Consider the following 11975-nt stretch of genomic DNA (forward strand, 5'->3'; position numbering starts at 1 on the left):
TCCATTTTTTACAGTTCTTATGGAAATATGATTTAACATAATACTATTATAAAGTCAAGTCAATATTGTAGTAATTCTTATGCTCTGTGCCATGGCAAGCTTGAAAACTATGAAAACCCTGTTTATTATGTAAACCCTTTGAAAAAATTGTATTTCCTTTTCTCTCTTTTTTAAGTATGCTTAAGTTCCCAGTAGTTTTGAGACACAATTTAAGGGCCTGATCCTGAGATGTGCTAACCACTTGCTGGACCAGCACCAAAAATATAAATATAAATTACATTTGAAAAATTGTTATTGACCTTTCCTATTGTAGAAGGCAAAGAGCAGGGCATGAAATTCCACTTTGGGTAAGTAGGGATCTTTCCCGAGTGATAGCCATCAACTTCCGCTGAATTTAAGCTTTCCTTAAAATAAATAAATAAATACATAAATAAAAGAGTTTCTAGGCCTTGTGGGTGTTATGATAACCAATGCAGTGCTGTCTTCCTGAATCTGCAGAGACAAGTCTGGCTGCCATCACTGCTAGAGAAGTTAGGATGTCTCAGCTCCTGCTGCTGCAGTTAGGGTGACTGACAGGGTTACCCACCATTGTCATTAGGAGTAGGATGCTGCCACACCCATACTCAGACAGTGCCACCTCTGAAGCAGGAGAATCAGCAGGGGCCCAACCACTATGCAAGTATTGTGCAGCAAGGGAGATTCAGGTTGGACATTAGGAAAAACTTCCTAACTGTCAGAGTAGTTAAGCAGTGGAACAAATTACCTAGGGAGGTTGTAGAATCTCCATTACTGGAGGTTTTTAAGCATAGGTTACACAAACACCTATCAGGGATGGGCTATATCAGTGGTGGGCAACCCGCTTCCCATAGCTCCCATGGGCTGAGAACGGCAAACCATGGCTGCTGGGAGCTGCGGGCGGTCGTGCCTGTGGACAGTCAGTGTAAACAAACTGTCTCAGGGCCCGCCAGAGGATTACCCTGATGGGCCGCATGTGGCCCATGGGCCGCAGATTGCCCACCACTGGTCTAGATAATACTTAGTCCTTCCCCAATGCAGAGGACTGGACTAGATGACCTACTGCAGTCTATTCCAATCCTACATTTCTATGATTCTATGTGTGTTGAGTCCCATTCACCCTACCAGCAGCCTCTATATATGTGGGGCTCCTACAACCTCAGCAAAGGAATCTGCAGACTTGTGTGGAGGGAGAGGACACAAAATGATTTATTATGTAAAAGGGGCTGCTAAGAATTTATTTATTTTGTGGAGGTTTGATGGTAGAGATCAGCCAAGGATTAAATGATTTAGTGGAGGGGCAGCCTTAATTGATTTACTTGATGTAGATGTGGTGGGGCTGGCATTAATTAGTGGCACAGAATTCAGCCAGCAGGAGATTAAGGTCTTTGGAACCAACCAGCAGAGACCACACAACTGTGAGATGGGGCAGAACGGGCATGACTGGAGCCAGAAGCCTGGCCCCGGAGGGGTTAAGGCTAGGGGCACAAGTGTCTTTGAGCGTGGTGAATAGGCTGAGCCTTGGTGAGCAAGCATTAGGTAAATTTTTCAAAGCTTTGCAAAAGGGTATATCTGCTTCTCATTGCTGCTTAATGGCGCATCCTTCCCATAAGACTGGTAGCACCAAATCGTGGTCCCATTTAAGTCTGTTGCAAAGCTGATTCACATAGAGGGACCAGGATTTGGTTTGTAGTTGTTAAATTAGTCCTATAAACAGCGTCAAATCTAGCTTATGCCTGGGGTGACTCAGACCTTCATTTTCATACATACTGGAAAGAAGTCGCTCAATTTATCATTACACTTCTGCACTAGCCTCACAGCTTTATTCCAACTCCTTGTTAATAGTCAGCTACCAAAACAAGCCATAAAGCTAAAAGGAGATTTAACTGGGACAAGAGTAGAGGTTGCCTTCTCTAAATGTTTTGGTTTGAAAAACCAAATACAAATCTATCCTTATACTTTCTTTAACAAACTGATATATGAGGGGGGAGCAGTTCAATAACATGGTCATTTTTCATGTGGAGGGAAGCCTGAACCTGCAGACATAGGCCTGGGAAGCTGGGAAAAAGAGAGTGCCACCTCTACAGAATGTTTCTTTTGCCCCCTGCATAAGTCTCTGGGAGGACTCCAGATTTGGAGGAGGTAGGTTAGCTGTCATGGCTCTGCTGGATTCTTCCCCCTCCAAACACAGATGGAGTCTGTAGTAACTTAGACTTCTTCCTCTTCCATAATTTGGAACCTCCTTGAAGGGATTCTTTGGGCAGCTATATTTGTGGGAGTTGAAAAAAGCACAGCCCTTGCCAGAGCATGCTGTCCAAAAGCCAATGCAGCCAACAGGACCAGGAAGAGTGCAGAAGTAATGTGCCTGCCTGAGATGCCCCTGGCTTCCAGTGGATTCTTCGTTCAAGAGAAATCCAGACGTTAAAGAAAGGAATGTACAAGCTTCTCCCATGAGAAACAGTGGGGGGAAGTTTTATCTTCTGTGGAAGAACGGCATGAAAATTTCACAAGTTAAAACTCATGGTATTTCTACTCCTCTGTGTTGATTATTCCTGTGTAGAGTATTAAAAATGAAAATAAGTTTTAAAATGCTGATACACACAGTGTGACAGAGGACTATCAAATCTTACAAACTACTCTGGCTACAGACAGCTAATTCTTTAGATTCTTGTAATATTTAACTTGCCAGAACAAATTTAGTATGTAGAGATATTACACATAATCATAATACATGTAGAATAAGCCTGACTAATTAACTAGAATTAGGAATAATTCATTGTAGTGAAATGTGGTGAATACATTAATGGGCACAAAACAAAAAGTTAAAGTTATCTGAACTTAAACTTTTTAGAGAATAATAGGATTCAGTTTTGATTAAAATCCTGACTGTGGTCACATATCACCACAATTTTGAAAAACCTCTTCATTTATCTTTAAGTGTCTCCATTGCATAGTTAAGGAATAAGATCACAAGCCATTACAAACTTTTTAGCAGTTCTTATGGCAGAGGTGAAAGTGGGCCGGTACGGTGTACCGGTAAGAAGTGGTCGCCAGTACCGGCTCGTACACAGCTGACGTTAAAGCGCTGCCCCTGCAGCACTTTAACATCGCTGCCCCTTTTGCCCCCCTCTCCAGGGTCAATGAAGGGAAGAAGGGGGAAAGGGGGAGGACAAAGGGGCAGCTGCCCAGGAGCCTGGCAATTTAAAGGCGGCAGCGTGGAAGGGCTGGCTGGGGGAAGTTGACCCCCAACCCCACCAGGCCCCTGTACCGGTAAGTCTTATCTTACTTTCACCCCTGTCTTATGGTGCATTTAAAAGGATGACAGACTTATGTGGCATATAGAGCTCTCTGAATAAAGTAGCGAAGATGTTTGTACTAGCAAGATACCACGCTGCATTAGACACTTCTACAGCAGTGTGTTGCTTAGTTTGACACATAAAATGCTATAGTGAGGACTGTCCTTTGTCACTTCATAAGACAATTTCATATCTGCTTTAACAGCAATGTGAACATTCATTTCAATAAATTCTCTATTCGCTCTTTCATCACCATTGTAGGCTTGTGTAAAATTTCAATTTCCCCTTTTAAGTTTGGCTATCTGCCTGTAAAAAAAAATTATTTTACCTACTGAAATGTATCTGCTTTCTGCATCAATTTACAGTCTTTGCTACTACCTCTAAAGTTAGAGTAATACTTCATAGGTATAAAACCTGCACCATCAAGTTTTATAAATATTAGTTCCTTTCATAGTTGCTACATTAAATTTTGCTGATATCAAATTACACAGTTGAAGCATGCTACAAAATATTACAACAAATCTTCATTCGGAGATACAACCTTTCAGAAATGAAAGCTTGTATCTTAGTACTGTACCGTTTAGGAAATATGATTCTATAATAATATAAATAGTGTTCATTAATTACTGTAAAGTGTTTGGCAACTAAACAGACCACCACAAAATTATTGTCTAAATTAAAAATAAAGATTAATAAAATCTTTAATGAAAGATTGTCAAACAGCACAAAGAAATTATCATCATCATGCACAGACAATATATTTTATATAAACAAATCACCACTATAAAACGGAAACCACTCAATAGAATTAGAATGTAAGGAAAGCTGTCTATCTGCTTATGATATTCAGTTGGTAGACCATCCTTTGCGATTTTCCTGAATCCCACTTCATATTCAACAAAGGGAAAACAAAGCATGAATGTATTTTTAAAAACTATGTACTATATATATATTTATTGTAAAACCAGTATCCATGAAAATTCTCACTTGAGTAAGGTAAGCAGGATTTGTCCCATTGCTGTGATATGTACTGACATAAGAAAACATTATGGATGGTCTCTGTATAGCACCTATCACAATAGGGCTTTGATTCTGACTGAAGCCTCTGGGCACTACCACAATACAGACACTCACTGATTTTTTTTTTTATTTGAAAGCTGAGAATCTCTTTCTTAGAAACCTAAGAGTTACATAATAAAGTTTATTATAAAAATGAATTGAAATGTGAAAAACAAATAGTCTCATTTATTGCAACACACACAGGGATATATAGACACCTCAAACTTCAAAGAGTTGATGCTCTCTACAATGATGCTTCAAAAATTGCATCTCTGAGGTACCACACATAATGTGATACAAGAATTGTCAAAATAAATACACATTTATTACACATACAAAAGACTAAGTAGACATGTCAAATCATATAACTCATTGGCTTGTATGTATACTGCTGCTCCTAAGAGGACGCCGAGTGTTGTTCAATTTCTATTTTGAACAATTTCAAACTTTTTTAAAATAGCCATAAATATTTATTTTACATGCTAAAGCCAGGACACTCTCTTTCATTGTTTATTCTACACATTTTTTGGAGTCCGTGGCCTCAATAATCTATTTTACTGTGTTCAGCATCTGGATCTGGAGGGGTCATTGAATCACAGCAAACTATTTCCCTTCTCCCTATTTCAGCAGAGTATACTGCTGAAATAATTTGAATATTTCATTAATAGGGCCATGAAGATGTTAGTAAAAATATACACTGGATCATTTTAATTGCATAATGTATTTTTGAGGCAAAGTCCTTTACAATATGAAAATTTGATCTTATGGGTCCACTAAATTTTTTTTGCAATTTTTAATTAATACTTTTTGACCTTTTCTGTGGAAAGATTAGTCTTCAAAACAGTCCCAGCCATCTCCTACTATACATTTGCAGCTCATCTGTTAATCAGTGTCTATTGCATTATTATTCAGATCAAGACAAAAGGTGAAGCAAAAAAGCTCTGGTTTAGGAGAGTATATTCCTATAACCAGAGTAATATCTCACCCTCATGCTACATCTTTAGCAAACGCTGTTCAGCACAGTTGCAACTGTTGTTAAATGAAGACCACAGACATTTTACTTCAATTACTAGACAATGTAAACATACTAGGTGACATCGTCTGTTTCTGATCTAAACAATAGTGCAACTGAATTTTATGAATTAAAAGTAATTTTTCTACACTTTCAGACAAGATTTATGAAGAGAAACTGGCTTACATCAGCTGAATTATGCATACTTTAATACTGAGGCATACAGTTATCTGCCTTTTTATTTGTTGTAAGGAACCACAATTTTCTTTTTTTAACTCAGGACATCTCGAGTACAGGAAATTTGGATTTAATCACCAAATCTGTGATTTCATGTATGTGGGTCAAATGGATGTGGGTTCTACTCAGCTGAAAAAAAGACATGAGGAGTAATGTGATTTCAGTCTGAGTAATTTTATAGCAAAGACTGCAAGATATGTTTTGAAGATGTCATTGATGGCAACACAAATCAATATTAAAAACTTTATACAGGAAGCATACTTTTAGAAGATGGGCCTTAAAACTATTTCATAGGATCATGGATTTCTAGAATCATAAACGACAATAGCTTGCACTAGCAATTAGGGTATCTTTCTTCAGTTTCCCTCTTCGTTTGTTTTTTGTTTTTGGCCTGTAAATAATTGAAGTGGCATTGCATTATCTATATTAAATGTTATGTACTTTGTTTCGAACTTACTAATGGCACATACAAATCACGAAGGTGAATGTGTTCCAGTATAAAAGTGTTTTTTTCACCTGAGAGTATTTATTTATTATTCATCCAGCTCAGTGTTGAATGATACAGCAGGCTTCCCTTTAGACACTCTATGCTACGTTATTTTTAAAAGATACATTAAACATACATGGCATCTAAAAAGTAGTTCATTGATTATTCCACAGTATTTCTTTAAACTACAATACTATTTACACAAAGTAGTCTTCACTTCAATATCTTTGAAAATGTGGATTACACATTTAAGAGAAAATTAGTAATTCAATATCATTTAAAGGGCTTTCACCATAATATTCCTATCAGTTTTGGTCTACAATGAAATGCATTTCAATGCCTTATCATTGTTGACTTTTAAATTCTCTCATGATTGTCAAACTTTATTTTTCAGCCAAATACTATAAATTCATGTTTTACTTTAAAACAGGGGGTATAACAAACAAGACATTTTATCAAGTTCACAATTTAAGAGATTATTGTTCTGCAAGTGCCACAAATCCAGATATATTTTCATTAGCAAGAAAAGCCTGATTATAACCTGCACAAGAAAGTTCACACACTGTATCCAGACATGACCTGTTGTGATCTGTGCGGAGTGACATTGGTGGTTGAAGAGGCTTATGCTAAATGTCCCAGACAGCTGATGCAACCACCTCTGCATTTGCCAATTTGCAGCATAATGCTTCTAGAGCAGTGGGACTGTCGGCCCTTACAGACTCCAAAAAAGGGCGGAGAGAGACTTCAAATCCACCCAATTAACAAAAAACAACTAAACAACCGTTTATCTGCAATCAGCAGGTAACTGGGCACAACATTAACGGCAGAAGTTTGATTTTGACACTTTCTTTAAATTCAGTTCAGCAATTGTGAAAAATGATTTTTGAAGGTGTAACCAACAGACAACGAGAACCAATATGTGGGTGAAACCAGCCTAGCGGTTATTTTACATTTAAACACACGATTTAAAAACAAAACCGAAATAAACATCTCCAGCTGAGATCCAGCAGCTGAGCTGAAAACACCCTCCCTCCCAGTTGAAAGTTACAAAGCAGCTACAATAGAGAGCAGCAGCAGCAGCCTGGGCGCTTGGCGTTAAACTTCGGCTCGGTTTTTTTGCTTAAAATGAACGTGTAACAGCGGACGGAGGCGACACCAAATCCTAGGAGATGCCCAATAAAGCCCCACGGGGGCACAGAAATGCCCTTCGCAGCCCTGATCTCTGTTTAACGGGGGGGGGGGGGGTTATCGAGGACACAGCTCAGAAGGAGGAGACGCGCCACGGATCCCTGGGAGGGGGAGGATGGGGCGGGGGGAACACCGAGGGGAGGGATGGCCGAGCAGGGAAGGCAAGCGGGTGGGGGAGCAGCGGAGGGCAAGGCAGAGCTGGACGGAGCAGGGCGAGGAGGCACAGCACGAGGTGGGTGGGCAGAGGAGGAGAAGGCAGCTGTGCCGCCTGCAGCGAGCCCAGCCCCCGCTCCCCCTCACCCGGGCTGGAGGGACAGGAGCAGCGGCGGCAGAGGCAGGAAGGGGCTGCCGGCTCTTTCCTGTCTGAGTCTGCGTGTGTAACCCGATCCCCTCCCCCGCCGCAGCCCCCTCCTGGCCTCGGGCGATAGTGAGCGACGTTCAGCAAGTACCGCTGCAGCCCAGCCCAGCCCGGCTCGGCCGCCCCGCGCCCGGCCGGCGGTACCGTACCTTAGCCTGCAGATACTGGGGGTAGTAGTAGGTGGTGTACTGGGGGTACATCTGCTGTTTCCACACTTTGCCCATGAAGCTGGAAATGTCGCCTGCCGTGCAGGGGCGGGGGGGCACTTTAGGGGGCTCCAAATGCCTCTCTCCTGCCTCTTCCTTTCTGGCGGCGGCGGCTGCTTCTCCTCCTCCTCAGCGGAGCCCAAACCTTCCTCCTCCCAGCAGCAGCAGGGAGAGACCGCAGCGCGCCCCCCCCCCCCCCTCCGGCTCGCGCTCTCCTCCCCCCACAAGTTTCCCCAAGTCCCTGCCCAGCCACAGCCCGGCAGCAGCGCCAGCCCGGTTCCGACGGCCCCGCGCGCTGGGAAGCGATCAATGCGAGTGTGAACTGCAGCCGCGGCAGCGCTCGGTGCCAGGCAGCTGGGGGAGGGGGGCAAGGGGCGGTGCTTAGGCCCAGCTGGGCTCGAGGTGTGGGCTGGAGTTGAACCACTCAGGACTCACTGGCAGTCGGGAGCCGCAGGAGCCGGGCAAGGATGCTCGCTCCCAGGCTCAGGCTGCAGCATCGTTGCAGCCGACAAGTGAGCTAGGATCAGGGCAAGAGCGGTTCTGACCCTGGAAAACTCATTCGGCATTAACGCTCCTGGGTAGGAAGGACTCCATATTCCCGCTCTGCCCAAGGGGGACTGCAATATGCACGCTGTGCATGACCTTGCTGGCTGGATTCTGCTTTATCATCTCCTTTGAGCCTTGTGATAGCTGGCACGAATGCAGTGCAGAAGCCTCAGTGCAGAAGTGGATCTCGTTCAGAAAAAACTAGCATAGCTTTAACATTCACTTGCAGGGGGTACATATTCCTAACTAGAAATTTCACAGGACCCCAGTACATCACTTACCAGATTTGCCTAAAGTGTAGATTAACTGGTGGGCCTCATCCTCAAGTGTAATCAAATGCGGAGGCGGGGGAGATGTGACATCCATTCTAACGGTTGGTGGCTACAGTTCTGTATATTTTCCTTTAGAATATAAGCATGTTATTTGTTTTTTGTTTTTGTTTTCTTAACAAGACTTTCCCAAACTTAGTTTAGAGAAAGTTTTCAGTCATGGATAATGATACAAAGGAAAACAGGTTACAATGTAATAAAAAACATTTTCTTCTGATTGGATTTGCTCCTGATGAGCATATATCCTCCTCCTACCTAACGCTGCATTTTCCAACATGCACTTAATGAATTCCCAGAGAGTCTAAACAGATGTCACTTCTTGTCAGGCTGTGAAAATTATGGTTTGTGTCCCAGGAGCACTAGATTATTAATTAAATATATTTGCAAGCTCCATGAAAGCTGCTGTGCTTATTAGGGTTAACCTAGCTAAAAATGTGGGGGGAGTGGGAGGGGAAGGGAAAGATGTGGTATAAAAGCTTAGTATTCACAAGTATCCCTGCATAAAGTGTAAAGGCAGCTTTTGAGCAGCCCTGCATCCTGCAACCATCAAATCTTGTTACTAGCCCAGGTATGGATAGGTGACTGCAGATATTCACCCAATCCTAGAGAAGAGATTTAGGTTTCTGCTCTGAGGTTTGCAGGATAATGATGCTGCAAATTAGTTGACCTGTCACTAAAAGCCAGGTCTATTTGCAAGTTTGGTCATGGGAGGAAATTCTTACTATACTTTATGGACCACACTGATTCAAAGACAAGTGAGGCTATAGTAAGGAGGTTCTGCATCCAGGGGGGTGAAACAGGAGTTCCTTGGGTTTTGGGCTAGCACATGCCTGGAACCCCAAAGGGAATGGGGCTGAACTCAGGAAGTTTGTACCTGAACTGGTGACCTTCGTGGGGGAAAAACAAAGGTCATGGACAGAGAGAAGTCTGGCAAAAGGGAACTATCAGGTGGCTGAGAGGGGCCAATGCCATAATAATCCCATGCTCCAGGATAGCACAAGTAGTAGGTCAGACAGTTGAAAAAGCCAAGTCAGCACAGGACAGAAGCAGCTTCCTTCTGGAAAAGATGCAGTTCAAAGACTCTGAGTTTATGTTGTGGAATCTGGACTGTGCAGTGGATGAGGTGAGGAGGCTGTAATGAATAAGGGTCACACAAGAATGTGTGGTCACCTGTAGGTGTGGGTGGGGTTTCAGAAACAGATGACAAGTATGTGGCCATGGCCAAAATACTTGATGCGACTCACCAACTTGGTAATTATAGATCAGAGGTTTCCAAAACCATGGTTCAAGGATCTCTAGTAGTCAGCAGAGAGAGCTCAAAGATCACAGAGTGTTGATTCTCCTGGTTTCCTATTGAGAGAGGCAGATTAGGATGTGGGGGAAGAGAGGGAAAAGAAAAGCAACAGTAGACAGTGTGAATAACTTTTTTTTTTTAAAGAAAGGGATAAAACTCTTATTGCACTAAAGACAATTAGAAATACACAACTGTTTCCCTGGTATTCCTTTCTACCTAAGCAATTGTTGTAGTTGCCACAAGAATGTTAGCAGTCTATAATGTGGAGGCTCATGAATGGGAAGTGTCCAGAAGACAAAATCTCTTAACTGTGATCCACACAATGAAAAAGTTTGAGAACTTCTGGTCTATATAGTTCCAGCAGTTATGACTGCAGCAATCTTTAACTTAGTTGTGTCAAGTTACTGGGAATGCATGATAGCTGCCAATGAGATGAGTAGTAATACACACTGTTACTATGGCTGCTGAAAGCATGAAAGAACAAATCTGGCTAAGAGAGTATTTTATTACTGTGATCATTAATATCAACTGCTATAACTAAAGATGGGCTCCTAATTCCATTCTAATCCCCCTTTTCAGTTGCTTAAAACTACCCACCCCCAAGTCTTTCTAATCTGAAATGTTCCCTTCTTGGTCTCTGCCCCAAAGGTGATTTCTTTTATTTAAAGTTGGAGCAAAATTGAGTCCACTTTTTTGAGCTACGTGAGCTAGATCTTCTACCAACCCTGCTCCCCACACACACGCACTTACTTCCAATTGGAATATTTGCTCTTATTTATTTTTAAAATAGCAGATATTACAAATTTCAAAGTTATCGGGTACTGTACTTATCACTGAGAATTTAAAAATTAAGGAAAGGACCTGATGCTTCAAAATTCCACTCTTCTTAGCAGTCCTTCAGTCATCATAGAAGATGAGCGAGGATTTGCAGATCATGCCCCAGTTTGACTAACATGAGTTCAGAAGACAACTTCTTCTTGGCTTGGTCCCAACTATATGGAGTCAGCTCTTCCAGTCATTCTTCTCCATTCCAGTCTTGAAGCAGTTCATCAGCAACTCCATAGCTAATCAAATCCCTTAGTATGACATCCATGCAACTAATTTTGGGTTTTCCAGCCCTTCTCTTACCCTCCACTTCTAACGTTAACACCTTGTTTCTGGTGTATTCTTCCCATTTCTTTTTATTCGCCGAAACAATCTCAACATGGAATCCCTCAGCTTTTCTGTAATTGGTACCACCTTCACACTTCTGCTAATTCATTCATTCCAAACATGTAATTCCAAGCATCCATCTTAATATTTTTATTTCCAGTGTATTGAAGATCTGCTCCTGTCTCTTCCACAGATTCTGAGCTAGAATTCAGAATGAGTTCAGAAGATTTAAAGAAATTAAATTTTAAAATCAGCATCAATTAAATACATGCCCATTAGAATTCCTCTGTTTGGTCTCAAAGATGCATTTTAAGGCAGACTGCTCCTAAATACATATTTGTTAAGCATGGATCAGTGGAGGAAGCCTCATGTAAGACATCTTTATCTAGGCTTAGGGTGACTCAGTGGTGTCCCTTTCATATAGAATGAGTTAATTACTGATATTCTGTGATTAAATGGAGAAGAAACTAATTTTGCTTTAATGCAAAAGTTAAGTCAGAGGAATCCAGTATTCAGAAGTCAGGAATTTCCCCAGAGTTAAGGTTCTAACACATAGTTAGCTCCTCTATAGTGCACATAAATATATTTCCTATACCTATTTTCCTTGCTAAATGTAAACATTGTTTACACAAGATGTGAATTTTCAAAAGTGACACCAATTTTTGGGTGTCCAACCTAACAAACATTAATGTGGGGTGGATTCCCAGAGGGTGGGCGCTCAGCACTTTCTGAAAATCAGGCCTCTTTTAGATGTCTAAAGTCAGGCACCTGAAAACTGAGGTATCCAAAAACATTT

General features: G+C 41.7%; 1 protein-coding gene across 3 annotated transcripts in view; it reads right to left on the reverse strand.

Moving 5' to 3' along the window:
- The window catches only part of RBMS1 (RNA binding motif single stranded interacting protein 1), a 200795-nt gene extending 192844 nt beyond the window's left edge, over positions 1–7951 (reverse strand). For all 3 annotated transcript variants that reach the window (XM_074967426.1, XM_074967424.1, XM_074967425.1), the window contains exon 1: positions 7802–7951. In XM_074967426.1, the coding sequence (XP_074823527.1) occupies positions 7802–7876 (75 nt within the window). In that variant the 5' untranslated portion in view covers positions 7877–7951. The remainder of the gene's footprint in view (positions 1–7801) is intronic.
- Positions 7952–11975: the final 4024 nt, after the last annotated feature.

Source organism: Natator depressus, chromosome 11 (genome assembly GCF_965152275.1).
Source record: "Natator depressus isolate rNatDep1 chromosome 11, rNatDep2.hap1, whole genome shotgun sequence".
Taxonomy (NCBI): domain Eukaryota; kingdom Metazoa; phylum Chordata; order Testudines; family Cheloniidae; genus Natator; species Natator depressus.